At 42.0% G+C, this 26,273-nt stretch overlaps 1 protein-coding gene across 1 annotated transcript in view; it reads left to right on the top strand.

Annotated features, from left to right (window-relative positions):
- dlec1 (DLEC1 cilia and flagella associated protein) overlaps positions 1-26,273 on the top strand; it is a 36,494-nt gene that overhangs the window by 7,205 nt on the left and 3,016 nt on the right. The window contains 28 exon segments of the mRNA XM_048266553.1: positions 1,850-2,023; positions 2,251-2,387; positions 2,586-2,678; positions 9,380-9,470; positions 11,630-11,792; positions 13,586-13,669; positions 13,671-13,776; positions 13,873-13,949; positions 14,113-14,263; positions 17,570-17,663; positions 17,990-18,120; positions 18,966-19,124; positions 19,584-19,714; positions 20,108-20,261; positions 20,704-20,814; positions 20,990-21,108; positions 21,446-21,609; positions 21,612-21,636; positions 21,740-21,807; positions 21,886-22,037; positions 22,489-22,604; positions 22,827-22,897; positions 23,382-23,605; positions 23,990-24,145; positions 24,263-24,385; positions 24,724-24,818; positions 25,282-25,369; positions 25,959-26,189. Of these exon segments, the coding sequence (XP_048122510.1) occupies positions 1,850-2,023; positions 2,251-2,387; positions 2,586-2,678; positions 9,380-9,470; positions 11,630-11,792; positions 13,586-13,669; positions 13,671-13,776; positions 13,873-13,949; positions 14,113-14,263; positions 17,570-17,663; positions 17,990-18,120; positions 18,966-19,124; positions 19,584-19,714; positions 20,108-20,261; positions 20,704-20,814; positions 20,990-21,108; positions 21,446-21,609; positions 21,612-21,636; positions 21,740-21,807; positions 21,886-22,037; positions 22,489-22,604; positions 22,827-22,897; positions 23,382-23,605; positions 23,990-24,145; positions 24,263-24,385; positions 24,724-24,818; positions 25,282-25,369; positions 25,959-26,189 (3,488 nt within the window).

Genomic DNA, 26,273 nt, shown 5'->3' with positions numbered 1-26,273 from the left:
TGTGTGTGTGTGTGTGTGTGTGTGTGTCACATAGCCATTTTGTATTATTTGACATCAATTTATTGATACTAATATAAACAGTCAGGCATTCATATATATCACTTGGGCTGAACTATGACAAACCATTTTATTAACTTTTCAAATTATTCATCCCTAGTCATTGGAATCTGGGGTCACACATGCATTTGTTCTTGGTTCTTGAACTCTGCCCCCTGTTGTTCATGTGTGATACTGCACCATGTCCTCTCCCCCCCCCCTTGTCAGACGACTGTGGAGCTGAGGAACCTCACTGCCACCTGCCGTCACGTGCGAGTCATCCCCCCCACCACACCCTTCTTCTCCATTGGCCTGGGTGAGCTGAGACCTCCTCCCGTTAATCCCATTTGGGAAGAAAGAAAGAAAGAAAGAAAGAAAAAAAACTGGGATTCAAGGAGTATTTAAACATCCAAAGGTTTACTCGCTAAATTCTCCACATGCAGAATGCTCTTCATACAAATGAGTCAGAAACAGTTTGACCAGTGTCCCTCGAGGGTCATAGTGTTAAAAGACTGCTCTCTGGGTGGGGCTGCAGATTGTGTCCTCTTTAGAAGACCATTTTAAACAGCGTTTCTCATGCTCTAGTTCCCATGGGTCCACACAAAATTGCCTGATTGAAGCACTCCTCCTGTCTTGCTTTGTGAACATCTTTGTAAACACCTCAGATCCTTTAGAATCCCAGTTTTTGCACTCATGGGGAACAGAGAGAAAGAGAGAGAGACTGGAAATGCATGCTGCTCCTAGAGGCACACGCAGTGGGATTTAGACAGGGAAGTGTTGCTCATGTGTACTTCACAAGACTTTCTTCACAAGACAAAAAAACACTGTCTTGTATGCTCCCAGTTTAATGGTAGGCTACAACTTTTCGACCACTCAGGTCTTCATCTTCAGCACCTGTCAAATTTGTATAGATGTGCGTACATTCCTACACTACGGTTCTATACTTTACAAGACTTTCACAGAGAATTACCAAGGTTTAAGTGCGTCTTTGACAAAAAAAACCAAAACAAAAACACAATTGAAGCCATTCTTAACTATTTTATCTTCTAGTATATTTATTTAATATTGCTATTTGCACCACATATAGAATATTGTTTTATATTACTGGTGCAAAACCTCTCACTTGTCAGATAGAGTGTGTTCAGTCTCAGTGTGCCACCTCAGCCTCTGCAATGACTTGACCTGACGCTAGAGATAATTGAGCAGCGTTCTCTCAGATGCCTGTGGCCAGACTAAAGATGATCACAAGACTGCAGGGAACTTCCATCTTTTTTGTTTCACATCACAATTTGAGTGTGTGTGTGTGTGTTGAACAAGAAAGGGAGAGAGCACCATCTGCTGTGAGGAATTCAAGTGTGTGTTTCAGTTCTGCAGATGAGGCTTGGAATTATGACAATACATTTCTGAGGTTTTGAATGTTGATTTCAAGAACTATGATTAGGAGATGCAGGCAATATAAATAAGATTAGGATACATGACATACCAATTTTTTATGTTTTAGTATGTGTGTATGTTTTCCATGTGTGAACATGCGTGTGTGTGTGTGTGTGTGTTTCAGTGTGCTAATGACCCCTAATGGGCCCTTATTGAAATGTGGGGCAAAATGCAAACCAATATTGATGGTGCATGGACTGTAGCAATCGTATGGCATGTGGAAGCATTGAGCTGACTCATCCATGTTTGTAGTTAAGGTCAATGTTTGTGTTTAAATTAACAAATAGATTTTAGAAATTATTCAATTAGCGTTAGTTAACACTTAAAAGACTTTGCACTTTGGTCATCATTCAAATTAGGGTCCTGTATGTCCACGCAGGGAAGTTCCCAGGGAAGGGGGGCATGGTGGCGCCTGGCATGAGCTGTCAGTACACCGTGCGCTTTGCTCCCGACTCGTTGGCGGACTACCAGGACTTCCTGGTGGTGGAGACCCAGTCGCCACACTCTCTCATCGTGCCTCTAGAGGGCCGGAGACCCCCACCAGTACTTACGGGTGAGTAGACGCAGACTCTACCCATTACACTGTGATGAGGCGGGTCAGGAGCTTAGTGATTAACAGTGAGCTATATGCAGTACTGCCATGTATGATGCATGCAAGGAAGAACAAATGTATGATCTGGTAATTGGAGAAAAGTATTTCTTTTATATTTCGCTTTATATTTAATGATAAGTGTCATATTTGGATGACCCAGTGTTTCTCTGTACCTCTCTGTCTCCCAGTGCCGGCTGTGCTGGACTGTGGCTATTGCCTGGTGGGGGCAGTGAAGTTCCTAGAACTCCTGTGTCAGAACGAGGGCTTTAGTTCTGGAACCTTTTGCATCATGTCTAAGAAACAGTGGCCTGCGCCAAGTCTGAGGGTGAGTAGAAAGCCCTTTGACTCATTCAGCAACTCCTGGACCAGGCCCCTGCATCTGTAAACCTTGGTATCAATCCCACATCTCCCATCATACAGCACTATACTAAAAAGATGCAATTGGCAGCTGTGCACACAAATACAGGTACACTATATTATTATTGATGTTGATTCATAAGCTTTTTAATTGTCATTTTACCAGGCTGTAGTGAAGGCCAGCTTTGCTGAGGAGCCTCCCTTTGCTGTGTGTCCTTCTGTGTTTGAGCTGATGCCGGGACAAGCCACCTTGTTGGAGGTCAGTAAAGGTTAATTAGTAAAGGTGCATTAAGTGCGCATGATGCTCGCCTATGGCAGCAAAAAAACGGGGACATTGAGATGAACAGACTTATGAAGCAGGCTTGCCATGGCAGAAATAATGATAGTCATCTTCTTTTGTCACTTCTCCAAGCATACCCCTGAGAGCGAGGCAAGCCCTTACAGAGAAATGCATTGAGTTTTGCTGCAGGGGCATAATTTTACATTGGAAGTGGCTTACGTTTCTTCATTCAGATTCATTTGCAATCCATTCCATTCTGAATAAACAAACAACATAGTTTACAAGCTTCATTCTCTTTTGCATTATTCCTTAATAATAATAATTCCATTATTCGTATCATTTGACATTGCAGCGAACGTTCTACTGACGTGCATAGAGCCAGAGACACTGTTCCAACTTTAAAACGTCCGGTCAGTACTGATGTAAGTTGCTCGCGAAGATGACGTCAGGTGGGCGTGTTGTTCGTCCACCATATTGGATTGAACAGAAAGCGAAACTAAATTTTCACAGGTCACAAATTTGGTCCGAACGCCACGAAACTTGACGTACATTATCCTTGGACCAAGCCTAACAAAAGTTACCAGAAGGATTTTTGATTTCAAAAGCGTTTGCCCGTCACAGCCAAATTAAATCGGTGGCGAAGCTCGAAACAGGAAGTCGATCCATATCTCAGGAACACTGTCACATATCGATACCAAATTTTGTATTTTTTGTAGGGTTTGAAAACATTCCAAAAGCTTCCAGACTAAATGTGGTATTTGGTGCCTCACCATTCACCTTTCAGATGTATGTATCACAATGTCTATTATTTCTTGTTTATTCTAATTGCAAACCACACACATTCATTCGTAATCACACGTACACATTTAATACTGAAAGACTCTCATTTCGTTTATTTGATGTTGCCCCTAGCAACCCTGGGTTGAGAATAGACAGAGAATAGACCTCTCCAGAATAAGTCCCGCCTCCGAAACTTCCGTATCCATCCAACTTCCGGTCGTCAAATGTCTATGAAAAATAACATGGCGTTTCGAAAAATCGTACCTGTCAAACTCTGTAGGTGACAAAGTAGAAAAAGCTGGTGGGCTGATTGGCCTACACACTTCTGCCATCTAGTTTCCACTGGATTTTTTGATTGTCGGTGCCGTTTATATATGTGTATATATCTATGTAGCTAACCAGCACAAAAGTAGCCTTCCGTAATACTCGGACATTTTATTCAAAGGTAGAACGCTACTCACAACTCCAGGCTTCCACGCATGCTTGTTTGTTTACACCGAATACAAGCTAAAGTGCAAAACGAAAGTAGGCCTAACGTTTGCCTACTGCCCCCATCAACGCAGATATTTCAAATAAAAACTAAAAGTATAAAACATATATCCTTGATTAGCCTATGTTGGGTTTTGTGGAAGAATAAATGGACTGTTTTAGTAGTAGTATTAGGCAGTATGCAGTCAGATAGGTCACCATGGGCATATTTGGATTAGCTATAGATGGATTCACAAATAAATAAATTAGCCTACATTTGGCAGGATACTTGATATAGGCTAAATGCAAATATGGCAATGTATTATATTATTTTACATTAACAAAATGTAGGAAAATAGAATAGACTGAAAATAAAGTAGGCACTGATCTTTAAAATCCTGTTTCCTGTAGCCTAAATGTTGTCAGTCATTCTTAATATTCGCAATTGGTGCACTGCCATGTTTAACTGTTAGCTGCAGTATAATGTTAGATTATGTGTAAGTTAAGTACAGAACTGACTGTGCGTCCAAATTTTTGTCTGTGCTCCTAAATTTTTTAACTTGGGCGCACAAGTGCTCCTGAAAAAAAATGTTAGTGTAGAGCCCTGGACATTATTTATTTTTGCAGCCAATCACTGCTGTCATTTTATTTTATTGATTTGATCTCAGTCATAGCTAAATTCGAAGGCAGGCCACAGGTAAAATCCAACGAACCGCATTCAACCCGCAAGCTAATAGTTGAATAGCCCTCTCCTAGAGCTTTTGAGATATTGTCACTGCTCCAACACTGAAAGGCACTGTTACAATGCCTGGATCAAGCCAGGTTCAGCATAGTGTATGCCACTGTCTGCTCAAGTTGGTGACCGGACCAGGGCAAGCACACTTTCGCAGTTCCCGCCGGAAATGCAGTCTAGTTATCATTGTATAACCATTTGTGTAAGCAGAAATATTGTTGTGCTGAGTTCTAAGAACAGAGAGTTCAAGTTAAATGTTGTTGTGCTGAGTTCTAAGAAGTGTGCACCCAGACAGACAGGAACTGCACCCTTTCTGTGTGTGTGTAGGTGAGATAAGAGTATGTCACAATGAAGTTGCTATGTCTTGCTTCCTATTTTCTGTGTGCATCTGTACAATAAAAGACACATCTTTTGGGCTGCAGAGTCAGAGACTGATGGTGTGAGGAATTCTTCCTTACATTAGCAGGCTCTCCTCTTGGTACCAGAGTTTGTGGGCAAAGCCATAAGTTGTGGTTCTTGTATCTATATGTTGGGGTTAAATTCCCTGACAGTTACCAGCAATGTTAACAACAAACTCAGCTTCACTGCTGCAAACAAAGTTGGCTATATGCTTCGCCATATAACGAACCAACTAGCCTTGTGATAACAAAATCTTTACCTTTTGTTTAGTCCACTGAAAGTTATCCACATATCAAACGATTAAATACAAAGTTATGGAGGAATTGTTTTGGGGAAGCAGTTGCACTATACCACTTTTGCTGCCTTTAAGCCACTTAAATCCATAGCCTAGATGAGCATTGCGCATATGTTACAACTTGACGTGATGGTGAAGCTAAATGCCCAAGAAACGCCGTCATAAAAGCTGTAGGCCTACTAAACGCAAAAACTTAATGACAGCTTGTTCGTGGTGGTGTAGTGCTGCCTAATTATAATGGGATAGGCAAGGGTTATCTTATATTCGGCTATTAGTGTGGCACATTTATTGGCCTTTCAGCCTCTTTTAATTTATTTGATGAGGAACTGATAAAGACTGAGCAGCAGAAAAGTCATAGTCGATACATCAATCGTTTATTATTATAATTAGGCTATTGATAGCCTACTTACTTTACTACTATTACTGTTATTATTATTATTATTCGGATGAGGCAAAGGAATGTACATCTGAGTCTGAAATGGTGGCTACAAACAGTCTATACTGCTGTAACTGCACTGCTGCTATTATTAATTGTTAACTTCCGGGAACTAGTCTGAGCGAATTAGGGTTGAAGGTGGAAGTAAATACAGCAAAAGGATATTTGGTATCAATCGAACCGTAATTTCATGTAGATTAAGAATTTCAGGTGCCTACATTGCAGATTTGTACCAGAAAAAAGATATACAGCTTTGAATGGACCATGGTATAATGATTATTGGGCCAAAATCGTATATTATCACATATAGATATTAGCTGATATTTCCCATACTGGTAAAAGGATCTTTACCAAACTTGGTGTACTTACTCACCATAAGTTCTTGATGAAATTAGTAGGTGTTTAATGTCTTGGGGTCAAAGGTCAAGGTCACGTGAGGTCATAGTTGACATGCAATGTTTGTTTTATACCTCTGAAGCAGATTAAAGGATCCTCATTAAACCCAACAATTAATTAAGCCTAAATTAACTAATAAGGCTTTAAAGATCATGGGGTCACAGGTAGAGGTTAAAGGTCATGGGGCTATAGCTGGCTGAGGCATAAAATCAACTATCTGAATTGACATTAAAAAAGATTAAGACATTTATTAAAGCAAAACAAACTTTATTTTCTGTATAAAAACAGTTGTTTCAACCTCCACATCTTATTTTAGTATTGTAGTAGTAGCCTCTCTGAAACCAGGGGAAATCTAAATAATTTGCTGTTTTAAAAATGCAAACATCTGTGTGAATACCTGTTTTAAAATAACTGTTTCAGTTCAGAGTTTTAGATTAAATCCAAACCATTTCTGTCAAACATCTGATAAACATTGTCATCTACAGCTATTTCCTTCAACTTAAATTATAACGCCAGACAATTGATGTAAATGTCTATGTTGATAGAATACTGTTAGAAATAAAAACTACCCTTGCATCGCATTGCAATAGTTATACTTTGTTCCCTGAAGTTAGTAGTAGGCATATAAACAACGGCAGCAGCGGACTGATATTACCTAGGATTCTACTAGGTATTATGGTGGGTTTTCAGGATGTGAAGGGGTTTTTCTACTAGGTTTATTATGGTGAGGATTTTCAGGATGTGAAGGGGGATGTAATCAGGGATGAGGAGGGTTTCATAAAGTCTACTAGGAAGAGGGGTACCTTATTTCACCAAAGGATGAAACAGAAGGATCTCCTATTTACATATGGTTACATAGGTTTGGGAGATGGGGTGTTATCAAGCTAGTGAGGACTGGACAGAACAGGGATGAGGAGGCCACTGTGCCTTATGAGTTAGGGCCTGTCCAGCTAGGAAGAGAATAAGATAAGAAGGCCTTATTTCACCAAACTGGAAGGAACCAGAAAAACTTAGGGTTACACTATTTTACATATGTTACCTTTGCATTACATAGGTTTGCATATAGTTTTATGCATGATGGGAAGATGGTTTCCACCAATGTAAGCGACTCTGCTTGGTACTGATTGGTGAAGGGTGTTGATGGAGATGGCGTGAGAGGGTGGCACTTCTCAAGGGCTGAGGAGTATAAAATATAGTGTACAATATAGCCATCCGTAGGGGAGATCTTACCGGGGGCCCCAGCTGATGACATCTCCTCCCTATTGCTTTGATGGTTGGTCTGGACTTTGGATGGGCTGTACTATCATTGCAATACGGTGAATAAAGATCAACAGTCTTCGGAAAATCTTCTATCTACATTGTCTCCTTTGGACGCCTTGTTCCAGAGTGCTAAATTACTAAATAGTCAAGTGGTAATTGTTAATTAGACAATTGGATTTGGAAGTGGACATTTTCTAGCCTGGAAAATCCAGACCTTGGTAATCTAGAAAGATTAAGGGTCTGGCCACGAACAATGTAATAATGGCGTGCATTTGAAAAACTGCACGAATTGGATAACACTAGACCAATGGCACATCCATCTGGGAAGCGTGTGATTTGAAAATTTTACAACAACAGGATCATCTTTCAGAAACAAAATTTAGAAAATGAACTGCTATCCTAATCCAACTTTGTGTCCCTTCTTAATGTGCTTTGTAAGAAAATTATAAGGTGGCTAAATACTGATATTTGAAAATAACAAATTCATATTTAATTATATTATTGATATCTAGAAATTATAAGGTGGCTTGTAACAAATTCGTATTTAATTATAATATTGTCAAAATCTTCCAAAATATTTAGATATTATTTTTGCCCACCCCTAACTTCAACTGAACAGATAACAACGGACATGCCACATTACTAACATCAAAACTGGAAGACAATGCTAGTCTTCAGGGTCAAAGAAATTGCCAGGAGAAAGTGGACAACACCTTGTCCATGAAAGGGAAAATAGCAAGGGCCACAGTTAACAGTCATACTAACTTATGGAAAGTCACAACAGCAGAGAAAGCTATAATTTACAGCTGGAAGTAGCAGTGCTTGTACTGTGGAAAGGACTGCATGGGCAATATTGAAAGAGATATTGGTCAGGTCATGACTATGCTAGTGGAAGTATTTCACTGTTATATAACTGCTAAGCACATTTGCATACAGTAATTGCAATCAGATTCTTGATTCTTATATACAAAGGAGGGGTATTAAACTCATTGTGCTGTAGATAGGGACTCCCCATGTCAAAAACAACCAAGTCTATGTTGTGCAACATAAAAAAAGTTCACTATATTTACAGTAATTGAATTGAACATGGCATGTTGATTAGCATGTCTCCACCGTCTATAACCTTGTATGTCAGGGGATGAAACTGACCTTAACCTTTGACCCCATGGCCCTAAGTCCCTAAGTTCGTCTAACTTGTATAGACAATAAATGTACTAGAGTTAATGAAGATCCATCAGTCTGCTTTGGAGATATGAACCAAATACTGCATGTGAGTTATTTGTGTGACCCCTTGTAACCTTGACCTTTGACCTCAAGACCTAAATTGTCTTGCCAGCTCTTTGACAACTTGTAGTGGGTAAGTAGACCAAGTTTGATGAATATCTTTCAATTGGCTTAAGAGATATCAGCTAATATCAAGATGTACTAACATACGTTTTTGGCCCAAAACTCATTGTGCCATGCTCCATTCAAAGCCCTATATATTTTTTTTCGGTACAAATCTGCGCTGTAGGCACCACAAATTCTTAATCTACAGAAAATTACGATTCAAATGATACCAAATATGCTTTTGCTGTATTTACTTCCACCTTTGACCCTTTTCTAGGCTAATTCGTTCAGACTAAACTATTTGAGGCTTCCATTAGCTGCCATTGTTGGAAAAAAAAATGGAACATTAGCGTCAATGGAGTTGTCGCAACTCTACCTTTATATGGCTCTGGTCAATTCTAAACAGATTTCTGTAGCTCAAACACCTCGGAATTGTAGTTGAGAATGTCAGTTATAATGGCCCACGTATTTAAAAAATGTCAGGTTTAAACCGGGCTCGGGCACAACGTGCACGGGCTCGGGTAGGGTCGGGCTTGATTTTTTGGGCCCGATTTAAGCTCTAATTCCTGTGACCCTCCTTTCAGCTGGTGTTCTTCCCCACCACTGCTGGACCCTTCTCCCAGGTCTTCACCATCGTGTGTGACAACTGCCAGGTCAAAGACATCACCATCAAAGGTACAGGGCCTGTCTGCTCTAGGTCTGTTAACTGACCCATACACATCACATAGTATCAAATGGTATTGTGTTTAAAAACATTGCGTTGACTAGCAGTATTGACAATCCAAAGCCATACTAGTGTGAACTTTGTGCCTTTGTTCCTACACTCATCAAACCTATCGGGCTGCATTAAAGATTAACTGTTAGTTACAGTTGAATTGACCATAATCGTTTGGCAGCCTCAGAATGAAAGGTCAACAATGTTTCCACAACAGTATCTTCAAGTGAGCTTGTAATGGTAATAACCCAAAAAGTGCATAGAGAAGTGGCTGAAGATTTATGAAAAATATGTTGTTATACACCAAAGTGTTGATCATCCGTTTTATGAGATTATGGTATAAGCTGCCCCATGAAAATGGCCATGCAATTACAACATAATGCTTGTTCCGTTAAAAATCCTAGCACTTTTTGGTTTGTAGTGTCATAGCTCAGTGGGTGACAAATGCAAAAGGTGACAAAAGCATGACAAACATTTGCCTGTGAAATCAATCAGGGGTTATGGAGGCATACCTATGTAAACTAGATGTACTGCATAGCGGTATAAAATATGACCGCCGCTCAGTCCTGTACATCCGTTCCGCGAAAATAAATCACACTTCAATTTGTCTCCATATTTTACTCCATCCCCCACTCTTGAAACTTTTGTGTATGCTTGTTTGGCATGCCTGAGTGTGTGTGTGCGGCTGCACAGAAAGAAGCACCAAAGGTGAATAGATTGTAGAATAGCCAAAGAAGATGTAGCATTGTTATAAAACCTTTAAAATCTCTAAACAATCACAAGTAGGGCAGTTCATTACAGTTCATCCATTGCAACTGGATTGATGAAAGGTCTCTTACACCTGCAGGCTACAGTGTATTTGGGAAAAGCAAAAGGTATCAGCATAATGTTATTTATTTATTTATTTATTTATAAACAAAAACATCTCTGTCAGTTCCATGCCGTTTTCAACAGCTATCAAAAACAAAGGTCATTTTTGGATAGATGGATTTTTGGAATTTTTCTTCTTCTGCATAAGATTTTAGTCATCTTTAGTTCATGTAATATTGTAATATTTATTGTCAATGCACAAATTAAGTAACAGTAGTCTGAAACGTTATTGTTAATGCACAATTTAAGTAACAGTAGTCTGAAACGAAATGCTGTTTTACATCTAACCAGTGGTGCAAATAACTGACATGTCCAAATGGGCCTTGATGAAATGCGTCGCTAGACTGTTCATACACATTTCAACGGGCCAAAGTTTAAGAGCTGTTGTCTGTTATTGTTCGTGCAAATATAGGCTGATTCATGTTCCCTTGCATTGTGTAACTGAGGTCCATGGCTAGTCTGGCTTTCACCAGACCAAGCTCAATCTTTTAAGAAATCAAAAAATAAATAGCTGGCAGATCAGGCTGGGTTCACCCAACCTTGTCCATAGGCACCCGATATTGTTTAATTTTCCGATTGAGATATCCAAGCTCTGGCTATTCTAAATGCAAAAATGCATCAGGGAGTTATGACAAAACTGTAACTAACAAACTAGATCCTAATAGAAAGCTGTTAGCTTCTACAAGCTTACAGGTAGGCCTATTTACAACATAAATTGTCAATAGGCTATGCTGGCGACACAAATACAATCTCCTTTGAAACCAATGGCTTCGCCTTACAGTATCAAAGCGGACTTAAACTGCCATATCGTGGCGAAAAGTTGTAATAAAATTCACGCAGCTCCATGAGTCAAGGAAAGCGCGAATGAAGTAGCCACTTCTAAATGGGACCCACTACACAGTAGCTTAAGGTGTGTTGCTAAAGCAGCCATAAGGAAATGAAGGTGTCATTGTTTGGATACTTCACACACACACGTGCTTTTTAATTTCACAGACTACAACTACCAAGCTGGAATCAAAGCACATCGATTCCCCTCTCACACCCTGCACGCACTTAAAACAAAATAAACAGGCGTCTCAGTCTCACGCATGTATAGGCAAAACTGTATCAGACCGGTGTAACATTGGTAAATCTTCCATTGCACAGAATGATTTGTTTTGTAGCACGTGCAACGCTAGCTTCGCTAGCGGCGGTCATAATGAAACCTAAAGGAGTGTGTGTGTGTGTATGTATGTGTGTGCACTCTCAGGTGAGGCCCAGACGGTTGCGGTGGAGCTGGTCTCTGTGTCGGGTGGAGAGGACTGTCCTGAGTTTGGGGAGCTGTGTGACCTCACAGCCAATCACTTTGTGCGCTTTGACTCCACCAACCCCTGCTCCACTCTACAGAGGACGCTGGTCATCAGAAACAACGCGTAAGAGCAAAACAAAGCAAAACAAAATCATGTCAAATACCAATTTCTTTCATTTAAGATGATGTCACAATAGTATGTAACTTTTTGAAACGTAATGTAACATGTTGTAAATACTGCACTTCAAATCTGTAAATTTATATGGGTTTGGAAACTTGTTTTTTTATGCAAAGATGAGTTCGGCTGGATGGCAAGAATGAGAGAAAATGCTAGCTTGTGTGTTTGTCATTGGGCTTGTTGAGTGCTCAGGACTGAGGGCTTGTTTGTTTTCTAACTCGGCTCAATGCACAAGCCTGACAGCCTGATGGGTAATGATGCCGTATGATTCCATGACTTCAGTCTCTTCTCATGCCTCAGACTCAGCAGTCAGACAGCAGACATACCAACTTTTCACTCGGCTGTCATGCAGCCAGTAGGTTGAGCAAGACTTTTGCTATGATTGCCATAACTTTTGAATGGCAGCAGCTATCTGGCATAGACCAATTAGTCTGCCCATATGTTGAGGTATGCAAGAAAACATATGCACAGACCCATCAAAACAAAAACACAGCACAGTCTCTATGACAACTTGGAATGATGTCCCAGACACTGTCTTCTTCTCAATACATGTTTTAGAATCTGTGTACTATAGGATGCATGTATGTTTATAGACTAATAACTAGTCTCTTAATCTATACTAGTCAAGTCAAGTCAGTTTTATTTGTATAGCGCATTTAACATGCACATAGTGCAACCCAAAGCGCTCCACATATAAGATGTCATTGACACATACATAGACTAACAAAGACAGTAGATGCGGACGCGTAGTTGCCATTATACAACAATTGGGTTCTATGGAACTATTTATTTGTTTCTGATTGGCCGAGAGACGTTCCATGAGTTGGAATATCCCTGGACATTTCAACTCAGACTTTGCACAGCTAATAATAAATCACTCCGCTATACAATGCGAAAATTTGACACAATGTTCTCATCCCAGCTCTCCACTATTTCAAGCAATGGGTTACTCCTTAGCAAACCATAACGAAACAGTGCTTCACCACATCTGTGGATTAAGCCACACAAACTTAATGTAAGTAAGATAAACGAGGATGCTAATTGTTCTCTGCATTGCCAGCATTGTGTATAATATGATTGTCACTTGGAGGAGACGTGTAGATAACTAACGTTAGCATAGTTAGCTTACCGCTGCTAACGTGCTAGCATCGTTACGTCAGGCTGTGCACAGCATAGACATAATATTATGTCTATGGTGCACAGTAGTGTAACATTTATTCACCATAAATTCATAAAGTTGAGTGGTTCTGCAATGTAGGCTATGTTTCCGTTTTTTTGCTGTACCATGTCCCTTACATGACATGGCCCAGTGTCCTTGTAATATGCATGCAGCAAACCTGCGCCACTCCGCCTCCGGCCTTGTGGCTACGGCCGAACAACACCCGTGGGAATATCCATGACCAACCCCACTCTCACTCGTGCTATATTGCTTAATCGTACCCGTGACACCAAGACATACAACAAACATATTAATAAATCAAATAAATAAGAATAAAAAAATAAAATTAGTCAAATTTCCAACCGGCTGAAAATGTCCAAGGGCAATGATGACTAGTATAATATCTTCAGTGCTGTGTATTGGAAGTATGAATACTAGTATAAACTAGTGTAATGTTTTGAGCACATTGAATCTATATTGCAATCAAACAACAACTGAACACATTGATTGATTGATTGCTTTACATAATCATCTGGTAGGTTGTGATAGATGTGATTTGTGTATGACTGTAACACTACAGGCATCTGGAGCTGGCGTTTGAATGGCAGGTGATGATGCCCAACATGCAGGCTCTTCTCCCTGGTGAAGCTCCAGATCTGTTGCATCCAGCATCACCTGGCCACAGACAACAGCTTCCTCATCAGCCCTGCCACAGGCCTTCTGGGGCCTCTGCAGGAGCACCAGTTTGTCATCACCTACAACCCACAGGAGGTGCTATAAAACACACACACACACACACACTTATCCAATCTACCTAGGATGTAGCTATCAATTTATTTGTGTATTTATTTATTTTATTCTCCCCAGTTGATAGATTACCACAGTGTTTGTCATCTGGTCATAAAAGATGTGCCAGAACTCCCCCAACAAATCAATGGGGAAGGGTATGTAATATAATATAATATAATATAATATAATATGAGATAAGATAAGATAAGATAAGATAGCATGTCTTAAATATGCGTGCGTGTCTGTGTATGCATGTGTGTGTGTGTGTGTGTGTGTGTGTGTGCGCGTGTGCGTGTGCGTGTATGTGTGTGTGTGCAGTGCTGCGCTGCCGGTGGCGGTGCAGGATGTGGCGGTTATGGAGGTGGAGGTAAAGGGCTCCACGGAGCCGTATCAGATCCTGCTAGAGCCGTATGCCATGTTCGTGCCCGGCCACATGTACATCCACACCACCATGCGCAGGAGGTTTATGGTAAACACACTTACCCCTACACAGCAAACTACACACACACACACACACACAGTAAGGAATATGCATATGCTGACGCATCAGGTTTACAGTAAATATTAAGACACACACCTGACCTCACAAGCACACGCACAAACATACACACCATGTTGGTGTGTATGCAATTTCTCTCGGACGTCATCCAGACCATCATCAAAAACGCACGCACGCACGCACACAAACAAGGACACACAAAGGTTAAATGTAAACAGTATGCCTTACACACACAATTTGTCAAACACACTCAAACTAGAGGAAGAGCAGCTTCACAGAAGAGAACTTCTGATGGCAAATTTGAGGAAAAGTTGGTAAACCACCCTTCTTACCTAATTTGAGGGTGCTGATTCTGAATATTTTGTTTACCAAGCTCAATTCTGAGTTCTAAGCTGCATAATCAGCATTTTAACATAAAATAGCGATTTTTTTTTGTTGCTTATTTTTCCCTAAATTGAGTTGATTTAAAAAGTAATCACTAAAACCAAATAAAAGTGTTCTCTAAATACATGTTTGAGCATTAAGAAACCGTACTATAGTTTATTAACATATTTAATGGGAACATGATTATAGTTAACATGTAATAAACTCGGAAATTCTAATCAAAACACAACCATAATTTTTATTGCTAACATAGTGAGTCACTCATGTGGTGTTTAATGCATTTCATCACAATAACAAGTTGCACAGATAACCTTCAACTCAGAATATAGCCTACAGTACATATGAACTTAAATAGTGGGAATAAGCCTAATGCAGAACTGCATCTACCGTCAGCAACAACCGACAAGTAAAAAACATTTTACTTCCAGTAACACTGGATTTGGTATATATATTATATTTATATATATATATATATATAAAATATATATATATATATATATATGAAGAGTTCAGATGCAACACCCTCTAAATCTATAAATTTAAATTCAGGCTCCTATAGGTTTTTGCCTATAAATCGATATTTCAGACCAGGAAGAGGGTGGTATTTAGTGGGTTTAGAAGTTAAATTATTTGATTAGCGTATACTATGTGTGGAGAGCATCCCCTCACCATCTTTATCTCATTTTTGACATAGGTGGCATTTAGAGGCTTTTGCATCTGAACCCTTCATATATATATATATATATATGTATATGTATACATACTCTTTTGATCCCGTGAGGGAAATTTGGTCTCTGCATTTATCCCAATCCGTGAATTAGTGAAACACACAGTGAACATACAGTGAGGTGAAGCACACATTAATCCCGGTGCAGTGAGCTGCCTGCAACAACAGCGGCACTCGGGGAGCAGTGAGGGGTTAGGTGTCTTGTTCAAGGGCACTTCAGCCGTGCCTACTGGTCGGGGTTCGAACCGGCAACCCTCCGTTTACAAGTCCGAAGCGCTAACCAGTAGGCCACAGCTGCCTCCATGTGTGCTTGCCTCCATACTAGAGCTTGATAATGTGCTCTTCTAAAATGCCATTGAGCAGCATCACTTGGTGGTGGTAGAGCCTCCGATCCGACATCTAGAAAACAGAGTGGCTCTGGCATAGTGTTGTCACGATACCAAAAAGTATGACTTCGATACAATGCCTGCCATAAATATCTTGATACTCGATACTGAAACGATATCCAAATCCTAAAATATCTGGAAAAGAAAGGACGCAGGCCTCCTCCAAGTGTATTGAGTCATTTGTGTTGAATTTGGTGCATTTTTGGTCAATTCTGGGTTTTAAACTTCTAAACTTTCTACATAATTATTATTTTTGTAGTCAGCAAAATAGTAGTTTGTGTGTGATTAAGTCCTTTATTGTTTTTTATAGCTCATTTATATTGTGTGGTGTTTTGGCAATAAATTACCTTTTAATAGCCAAAGTAGGTTAGATCAAGGTCAGTGTTCAAATTACTGCATGCAAATCACTTAATGCTGCTAATCTTTAGGCCATCTGATGTAGGCTACCCTAGGCCTTCCCGTGTTTATGGGATTTCTTTGACAGTTGTAAAGGGGAAAAAAGTGAAGATAGTCTTCTTTGCTCCCAGTGTAATTTAATAAGTACGTTTCAACCACTCAGGTCTTAATCAGATAGGCCTATACACCATTATCTGTTTTGCTATCATTTGCTACCACATAACAAATACCAAATAACAATACGAAAGTTTCTCACAAACATTCCTGCATACCCTTAAATGTGCTGTAGTCAGATGGGTGTCCTAAAGACATACTGTAACTAGATCTTGAGCATCTATTACCAGTGTTGAATGAGCAGTTATTGCAGTGATCACTACTGGACATTCCACATTGCTAGACAGCACCTGTGAGGATAGACTTATTTCCACTTCACAAATAACCATCACTATCTGCAATAGCTACAGTACAGGAACATTAATCAGTTCATAGCTGAGGATTTGTCCTAGGTCCACTTTCCTTTCAGCATCATATGCAGTAATGATGCACTGGAGAATGTTTCTTTTTTGTTGCACTATAAAAGGATATCTTGTCTAAATTCTTTTGCAAAATAATGCAATCTCCATAGCACTCTTCAGCACTCCTCAAACATGCACATTCTTCCATTATTCTGCAGTGAGATGTTTTAACTAGGCAAGCACAGTCGCCTTTACAGTTAAAAAAAAATACAGTGTAAATCCTCTGTAAAGACTGACAACTGTTCATAATAGTTAGTGACAAAGGACTTTCTACAGAAAAATGAGCAGTCACCTACAGTACTTTTCTATCAATTTATTATCAAGGAATCTATTTTGTTTCTAAACGTCATACTGACTTTTATCTATTATTTACATTTATATTTTAATTTTAGCTTATTTTCACTTGCTACTCGAGGGTCATTGGGGTAATTCCTGTCCTGTCCTACAACATATTTGATACATAAAGAGTATATTAATGCCTAATTTTTTGCAATTCCTATGATATCTGATGGCAAAGCCAAAAAGTATGTGAATTATGCTAATTATGCTAATTAGCAAGCTTAAAACTCAAAATTGAGCTTGGTAAACAAAATATTTGAATTCAGCACCCTCAAATTGTGTGAAATAGCCCCTTTACCGACTTTTCCTCAAATTTGCCAACAGGACTTTTTCTGAACGTTTGTTAGCTATCTGCTCTCCCTCTAAACACCCAATACCCACATACACATACACACACACATTCACCAACAAGAGATTAAAGGCAAATCTCTTTCCCTGTAGTCCAGAAAGTGCCACGGAAAAAAAGTTTTGCACAAGCAGGCACTGGGTTGTGTGACTGATCCTTGTGATTGCTCGCCCCATGTTTCAGATGTGGAACCACAGTAAATCCATCATTCGCTTTGAGTGGGAACGCATCTCCGACTGCCACATCATAGAGGTGGATCCCCCTACAGGAGAAATAGGTAAGTGCATGTGCCTATATGGGCTCCGGTCTGTTGAAACTTCTCAGATAGCACTTCCATATGTGGACAGTTTAGCCCCATATGAAGATGCTGTACGATGTTTCATTGTACAATGTAAAACTATGAGCAAACCACTCTCTTTAAAGGGAAGATACATTTCTGTTGATGCATCCACACACTGTGAATTGACTATAGGATCTTGATGTTGCCAGAGTCATGCTACACAACCAAGTGAAACTGAATCTGTGTGTGTGTGTGTGTGTGTGTGTGTGTGTGTGTGTGTGTGTGTGTGTGTGTGTGTGTGTGTGTGTGTATTTGGACTGCAGAGCCAAATGAGTGTATGGAACTGGACCTGGTGCTGACCGGAGGAAGGCCAGATCATGTTGCGACCAATTTGCTGTGCCACGTCCATCACCACCCAGAGCCTGTGGGTCTGCCCATAGATGTCAAGTTCAAGGTGAGACACAATGAATGGACCCTGGGGAGAAGAGTGCTATCACACACCCGCTAAACTTATTAAAGTCACACTTACTAAAGCACAATAATGAGTTTACAGTTTCAGTCTGGATGCAGTTGCTCTCCAGAATATATTCTGAATTTATATATCTTTACCCAATATATGTGAATGTGTTAAATATATTGCAGATAACGTAGGTATGTTAAGGTGGAGTAAGGTTTTGTTGGGTTTGATAGGCTTTCATATATTGTACTGAAGTACAAAGAGACTTATATACTTAGACTTAGACTATATTCCTTTTAAGGGACACCAGGCAACGTTTTCGTGTTAATTAATCATCTACGTAAGTTGGTATATGGTTAAATGACTCATTACAGGGCGAATGAAGACTCTCTCGCCCGCCCCTACTGCCTGTAGGAAGAAGTTCAGTGTATAGTACCCGCTGACCTTCAGTCTCACAAAGTCTTAGACATTGCGAGGAGCAGGATAAGTTTACATCCTGCATCCACAGCACAGAGGCAGGCTAACGAAACGCTAGCGATTGTTGCAAACATGTGTATAATGGCAAAGCCGCCGAAGAAGCAGCGAAAACCATTGATGAAAGATGCAAAGAAAAGGAAAAGAGCTTCAGACCGAGCGAGGGCTCGCACACGTATCGACACGTAGGCCTAGACGCTAGTGGGAGTTTCGTAGAGAAAAAGCATCAGGCTTGCCTGGTGTCCCTTATAGGGTTGATGTTTTGGTGTGAATTTGTTGTTTGATGAATATAAGTCTATTCTGCATCACTTAAGATCGCCACCTTGCAAAAGATCATGAAAATTGTGATGGTGATAAAATGTATGCAGGGCCCGCACCTGACCGTAAGCGTGCCGCGGGTGGACCTGGGCCTGCTGCAGCTGGGTGCCGAGAGCCACTCGGCCTTCTCCATCTACAATCCCACCCAGCTAGAGGCCTGTTGGAGCCTCCGAGAGATGAGGAAGAACCACAAGGACCAGGACAACCAGGTACAACACACACACACACATATACTCACACATACTCTCTCACACACACACACACACACACACACACACACACACACACACACACACACACACACACACACACACACACACATAAACTCACTCACACACACACCAAACACACGCCTGTTACAGAATTCCACACACAAGGCTATATAGTAGGTTTTTTGCAAAATTTAATGTTGAGCATTAAGCCTAACAGATGGTTATAATTATGCGTTGTGTTATTCTAAACAATTGGGCCAAGTCCAATGGCCACAGCCAGTGGTCTTAACCCTTGTTCCTGTGTGCTGCGGTGTGCTGTGTGTGCGTCTGTGTGTGCGTTTGTGTGTGTGTGTGTGTGTGTGTGTGTGTGTGTGTGTATGCGTCTGTGTGTGTGTGTCTGTGTGTGTGTGTGTCTGTGTGTGTGTGTGTGTGTGTGTGTGTGTGTGTGTGTGTCAGGTGGAGTTGGACCCAGATGCGGGCGTGCTGGCCCCACTGGCCTCCTGCCGGGTGGACGTGCGCTTCAGAGCCCGCCGCTGCCAGCTCTTTGAGAGCGTCCTGGAGCTGGCTGTGGAGAACGGGGCCGGATGAGAGAGAGAGAGAGAGAGAGAGAGAGAGAGAGAGAGAGAGCGGGGAGAGTGCAGGGGGAGAGTTAGTTGGAGCCGAGCCACTGGTGTGGCCGTGCACTGCTGCAGCTCCGTGGGCCTCGGGCCAACTCTCACACTAACGCTCTGGCTCAGATAGGGGCTAGTGGTTGGGAAATACTAACAACACAATCTGCTGGCTAAAGCAGGAGTACTGAAGACACCTCGTATTGCACAACTCCTCAAAGAATGGGAATGTGAAATATGGGCACACAAACTGTAAAATGGTATGGCTGTATCTCTGTATAGTGTGTACTCAATGGTACAAAAAAGATACTTATTTGCTTGTGTGAATGTGTGTGTGTGTGCGTGTGTGTGTTTTCATTTCCATGTCTCTAGCCACCTCTTGGTTCAGGCGCATGTGCAGTCTCCACAGGTGTGTCTAGTGCGCTGTAAGCTGCGTATACCTGAGCTGTACGTGGGAAAACCATGGACCGGAACAGCCACTCTCTTCAACCAGACCCTGCTACCCTCACACTTCACCTGGGGAAAGGTGAACCACCACAAGAGCCAATACACTCCATTTCACAATAGCACCTACAGTAGCAATGCGGGCAAAATAAATAAATGAATAGAGGTGTCCATGGTAACAAAACAATGTGGTATCTATGGTGTCCAAACAGAGAAAAAGCACACAGTAATGTAATACCATGCATGATACAGCCACTGTTTGTTTGGTGCCAATATGGTGTCACTGAATTGATTGAGTAGAGTGAAGTTAAAACCTTAGAAATGTGATCTTTTCTATGCCACTGTTATCGCCATATACATACAAAATTACTTACGAGGCACTACAGACAAATTCTTGTATCAGTTGACTGAGCGAAGTGAGCGAATTTCAAATACTTGAAAATAATACCAAATACCAAAATTAGGACATGGAACTAAACATCTGTTATGAAGACTGCCATGGCCCTATTGTTGTCTCTCCACAGCTCCGGGGGAAGCAGGGTTCCCTGTGCTTAGCCAGCTTCACTCCCAGCTCTGGCAGCCTGGGGGCCCACGAGAAACTGGACATCACCGTGTCCTTCACCTCGCACACAGATGCAAGTACCCCCCCCCCCACACAGATCACAGATCACTCTCACTCTCATCTCCAGAATGTCCAGCTATAAAATGACCAGTGCCTGGCAAAGCCTCATTGTGGTTTACTGTGTCCTGTACCTTGTGGGTTTGTGGACTGTAATTAAGTGTGATGGGGTGCTGTCTCCTCTGATGCAGGAGGAGCTCACTGAAGTGCTTGCCCCATGTGAAGTGGAGGGAATGGCCCATCCTGTGGTCCTGGGTCTCTTTGGCAAGGCCAGGACCCTCAGTGTGTCTTACTCTCTACCCAATTCCGGGTAATCTGTCTGTCTTCCTGTCTGTCTCTCTCATCTGTTTACTCTCATACTTTGTGTCAGTCAGTCAAACAATTGCTAAGTTAAGCAGACAACCAACAAATCAGCAAATTCACCAATAAACTGTGAATCAATCAGACAGTCAAACCATTGGTCAGCTAATCACCAACCAACATAAACCCAATATGTCTGCCTGTTTGTTCTACCTGCCTACCTGTCTACCTATCTGTACGTCAGTCTTTGTGCATCAGAAATGAAACTAATTCACAAGCTTTGGTTGTCATATTGAATGTCTGTTGTTGTTATGTTGATTGGTTGTTATTGTTGTTGACGTCTGCAGGGCCACTAAACCAGCCAGTGGGTGGGACCAGCCAGTGCGCTTGGACTTTGGTAACGAGGTGCTCCTGGGAACAACTGTCTCCAGACAGCTGGTTATGACCAATCACACGGCTATTCCCGCCCCTTTTACCATGGAAGCTGAGTATTTCATTGGCCGCCCACCTAGCCCAAAATCAATGAATGTGAGCACAGGTACAGTGACAAGCTTTCAAACAGGCCTCTACTGTATTGTCAATACACTGAATTCCAAAAACACTTCCATGTGAACATTCCTTTTTCAAATGGTGTGTTTCAGAAGTGCATATGTGAAAAGACCCCTGACCCACATCCAGGCAAAGAAGCTAAAGGAAAAGGCTCACGATGGTATGGTATGGATTATAACCTGCTGTGTCCGTAGATACTGTATTATACTGTATGTAATGTGTAGTATGTCTCTTGTAGATTTTGTGAAGTGTCTTCTGAGTCATGGGAAGGGTGTGGCGTTCTTTGTCCAGCCCAACACGGGAACTCTAGGGCCCCACGAAACCCTCACTGTGACCATCACGGCTTACACCAACATGTGGGGAGCCTACACAGACCTCCTCATATGCAAGGTTGGCCTTTTCATTACAAATTTGGAATAATTAGGAAGAAAAACAGGGTGCAGCTCTAATTTACATCACAGCATGGATTCTAATCATATATTTGGAATATTCTGGAAAGATAACATTTCACAGAAAAGACACAAAAACACCATAGGATCCGTATACAGTAATGCCTCTATTTCTCTCTGGAGTCTGGAAGTGATGGTGGGGTTTCATGTCAGTGTGATGGGGTAATTGAATTGAACAGCATACTCACATGCATTCCTTCCTTGCACGTGTCACCGGGCGGACATTTTTGTTCAATTGCATTACATTGGCAGCATCATGTTCCCTTCCCCTTCATGTTTTTTCTCATTGTGATGGCAGCACTCTGTTTATTTTCAACAGTAGTATTTCACTATTTTGATCACAGCCATATGTCCTGTGTGCACGGCACCTAAAAGCTCTTCCTGATGACTAGGCTGGGGAGCTGGAGCCGACGAGCATCCCTGTCCAAATGGGGGTGAGAGGCTGTCCTTTGTACTTCCAGATGTCGGGGCCTCAGTCAGACAACCAGAACCAGGGACCTATCATACGGTAAGCTGACTGGACTGGTACCGATTACACCAGTCTTTGACATAGGTCCAGTATGATATTACACTAGGGCAAACTGTACGTACCATAGACTGTATATATAGAACAGTCTGGTGTGTACAGTGTAAAACCTGTGAAAATGACATTGCTTTTGTGTTTGGGTCCAGGTTGACCTGACAAACTAGACATTTACAAGACTGATGTGAGGTGTCTCCTACTCTACAGATTTGGGAGCCATGTGTCCGGGGGAGACACCATTTCACGCTCATTGCGCTTGAACAACACCAGCCCTTATGGTAAGACCTGCTGTTGGGTAATTTAGTTCCATGATAAATATCTTTAGAATGATAGAGAATAGCTTAGTGCTGCAGGCGAAAGGGACATGCCTAATGACTGTGTAAAACCCTTTTTTTGCTGTGGTCTTTCTAGTCTAGCAGAGTACTTAAGATTTATTGCTAATGTTGTCAGGAATTAATTTGATGTTTTCTTATGTATGAGCAAGTGTGTAGTTAATGACATTTACTGTAAATGATGTGTATTACATCAGACTGTTGTAAAGCATGTGGGTACATATTGATAGATCTTTATATTTCAGAACTATACGTTGGTTTATTTACAGTTATAGAGTTGTTATAGAGGGGTTGTTGTCCTCCTGTTGGACCTGGGTGGCTGTAAGGTAGATAGATAGATAGATAGATAGATAGATAGATAGATAGATAGATACTTTATTGATCCCCAAGGGGAAATTCAGGATTCAGGAAGGTGTCTACCTGCTGTTAGATATCCGCCTGGACTGGGAGACGTTTAACCGCACGCAGGGTGACCGTAAGCTGGTGGATCTGCTGGTGGCGTATGGAGAGCCCTTCCCCCTGAAGGACAGAGATGGGAACGAGGTGGTGGGATGCCCTCCCTCCTCCGGCGACAGCCTCCTTCCACCCTGGGGCCAGAGGCAGAGCCGCACCGCCAGCACAGAGGAGACCTGCTCCTGCCCGAGGACCTGCTCTGTGAGTTGTGTCGCCCGTAGCCACTGGCTCTCAGAATCAGTTTTTACCATTACATGTAAATGCCAGACTTCCTTTTGTATATGAGGAAGTTCTTGTGCGTTCTGTTTCAACAAATCTCACAAAATTGGCATTCATCCCATCTGCACTGAACTGAATATATCCAACTTAATGCTGCGGAAATTGTATTTGACACGCCACCTTTTAGTCATGATGCCAGTTATTATGGATCAGTCAAAAATAAGACCTAGTGCAGGACTTTATAAAATACAATACCTACATTCCTCTTTACCACTTCCTCTGACATTGCCCTTGAGAGTAGGGGCCTCCATGTCTTCTTCTGGTGTTTTCCATCATCTTATGAACCTGGTCCTGTGTGACTGGCAGGGGGACGGAGAGAGACCAGAGGAGCTGGAGGAGGATGAGGAGGAGAAGATGTCTCTGGACCTCAAAGCTCCACAGAGGAAGCTCTTCACTGTGCTCATCAGGCCACATGAGGGCAACCCTTCTGATTACCCATACTGCATCACTCCACGGCAGATGGTATGTATCCCCAACAACTCAGCACTGAACTGACACTGACACCCATGGACGGAAACTGACTCCTAGGAACCATAGGAAATGAGGACACGGAGATATATTGCCATCATGTTATTCCAGGTAGTGCCAGCAGGAGGCAGTAGCACCATGCATGTGTCCTTCACCCCTCTGACGTTCTCTGGGTCGTCCAGCGATGCCAGGTGTGAAGGCTTCGCTCTCGGCTTCATGAGTCTGGACTCCAAGGTAGCACACACACACACACACACACACAGACCATCTGCTGCTGCCAGTACCTGTCTCAACTCTCACCTCAGGCATTTGCCTGTCCTGAGACATGTACTAGTGGGAATTCCTGGTTCAGGGAAAGTTGAGAGTGGCTATTTGTTTTTGTCAGCCACCCTAATTTATCAGTTTGTGTTATTTTTAGCTATTTGTTTACGTAAAATCATAAAACCTAGTGCAAAAAAGAACTATGGTAGTACTTTACTGAGACACAAGTTGTGCACTATAGGGACCTACTGCCCTTTCTACTATTGATACTGACCGACATCAATAAAGTGCTCATTTTTGTCTTGGTTTAGATGGCGGCGTGTATCCCTGGGAAGGTGGAGCGGCCACAGGGACATAAGGTGGACCCTCTGCACCTAGAGCTCCACGCCTCCGTCAGACCGGCCATGTGAGGGACTGGACTAGACTGGGCCAGATGCTGGCCTTGTTATCCATGCTATGCAAATGCTCTGTTCTCCTAGGGCCCTAATTCTGGCTGCATGAAATTGGCAGTTTGGCGTTGACAGTAAATTGGTAGTTTGGAATTGATCTTGGGAATGAGAATGAGATTTGAGAATGACTTTGTTTTGACTAGGTTTTGTTATTCCTAACAACGCATATATTTTCAGCAGCAAGTCTTTGATGTATCGCTGTACTAATTTAATAGATTCTGTCGCTCAATTTGGATCTCTCCCAGTGTGTGTGTGTGTGTGTGTGTGTGTGCATGGTTTATGGTTTTGTGTGTTTGTATTGTTGTATTAATTTGTCTTGTGTATGTGTTATTTTGTGTGCTGTGCTGTGTGTGTGTGTGTGTGTGTGTGTGTGTGTGTGTGTGTGTGTGTGTGTGTGTGTGTGTGTGTGTGTGTGTGTAGTCTCTCCGTGCAGATGGATGAGGACGAGGATGTGCTGGTGTTCCAGACCGTGGCGAGCGATTTGATAGAAGAAGACCCCAAAGAGACGGTGCGTTTGATAGGGGTGCCAGTGGAGAAACCACCTCAAAAGAAAACCCTCTTTTGGTCTAAAAACACCAACGCTTCCACTGCTATCAGCCTAAAATCAAACGCACATATCACCACAGATTAATGTCACCACAGATCTGGCTAGATGAAAAAAGATAAAGTGCCCTTTGAGGAAGCCTATCGCAAAATGGAAACTGGTCGGCGTTATGTGGCTGGAATATGAAAGCTGTTCATCTTGCCCCAGAGATAAGTTATCGAGTACTGAAGTCAGTTAATGAAAAATTCAACTCACTACTTAACTAATGGGCATGAGTATGTCATAGATGGAAAAGATGTGTGTGTGGTGGCCCAGGAGGAAATTAAGTTTGTTTTATCAAGTAAAGGTGTTTTAACATGATACCCTACATGAATGCCAAATGGGATTTTTCCTGACCACTTAGATCCATTGATCAAAGAGCACTTGCAGCGTTAACATGAAAACACACACCCGAGAGGCACCACCTGCCTGCATCTGACTGGATAGGATTTTTTTTTTTTTTTTGGGGGCATGGCATTTTTATTTATTTCATTTTTGGCTTTCTCTGCCTCAGCTCTCAGTGAAGCAGGAGACGGTGGTGGTGCGGTCACTGAGACTGAGGAACACCACGGAGATGGCGCTGGCCTTCCGACTGAGCACCCAGCCACCTTTCACCGTGCTACAGCCGCAGCCACAGACGCAGCCTCCAGGCCGGGGCAGGACCTCCACCGGACACAGCCATGACCATAGCCACAGCTCCGCCGAGAGCCAGCCACTGCTGCTGCGGCCGCAGGACAACATGCAGGTGTGCTGGGCGGCTACTGAGGGCCTCCTTGTGGGCTTTTCAGATACAATGTGACACCAGCTCTGCTGTGCTCTAAAGCCCATT

This window comes from Alosa alosa, chromosome 16 (assembly GCF_017589495.1).
Source record: "Alosa alosa isolate M-15738 ecotype Scorff River chromosome 16, AALO_Geno_1.1, whole genome shotgun sequence".
Classification (NCBI taxonomy): Eukaryota; Metazoa; Chordata; class Actinopteri; order Clupeiformes; family Clupeidae; genus Alosa; species Alosa alosa.
This window is presented reverse-complemented; position numbering and strand designations above follow the sequence as displayed.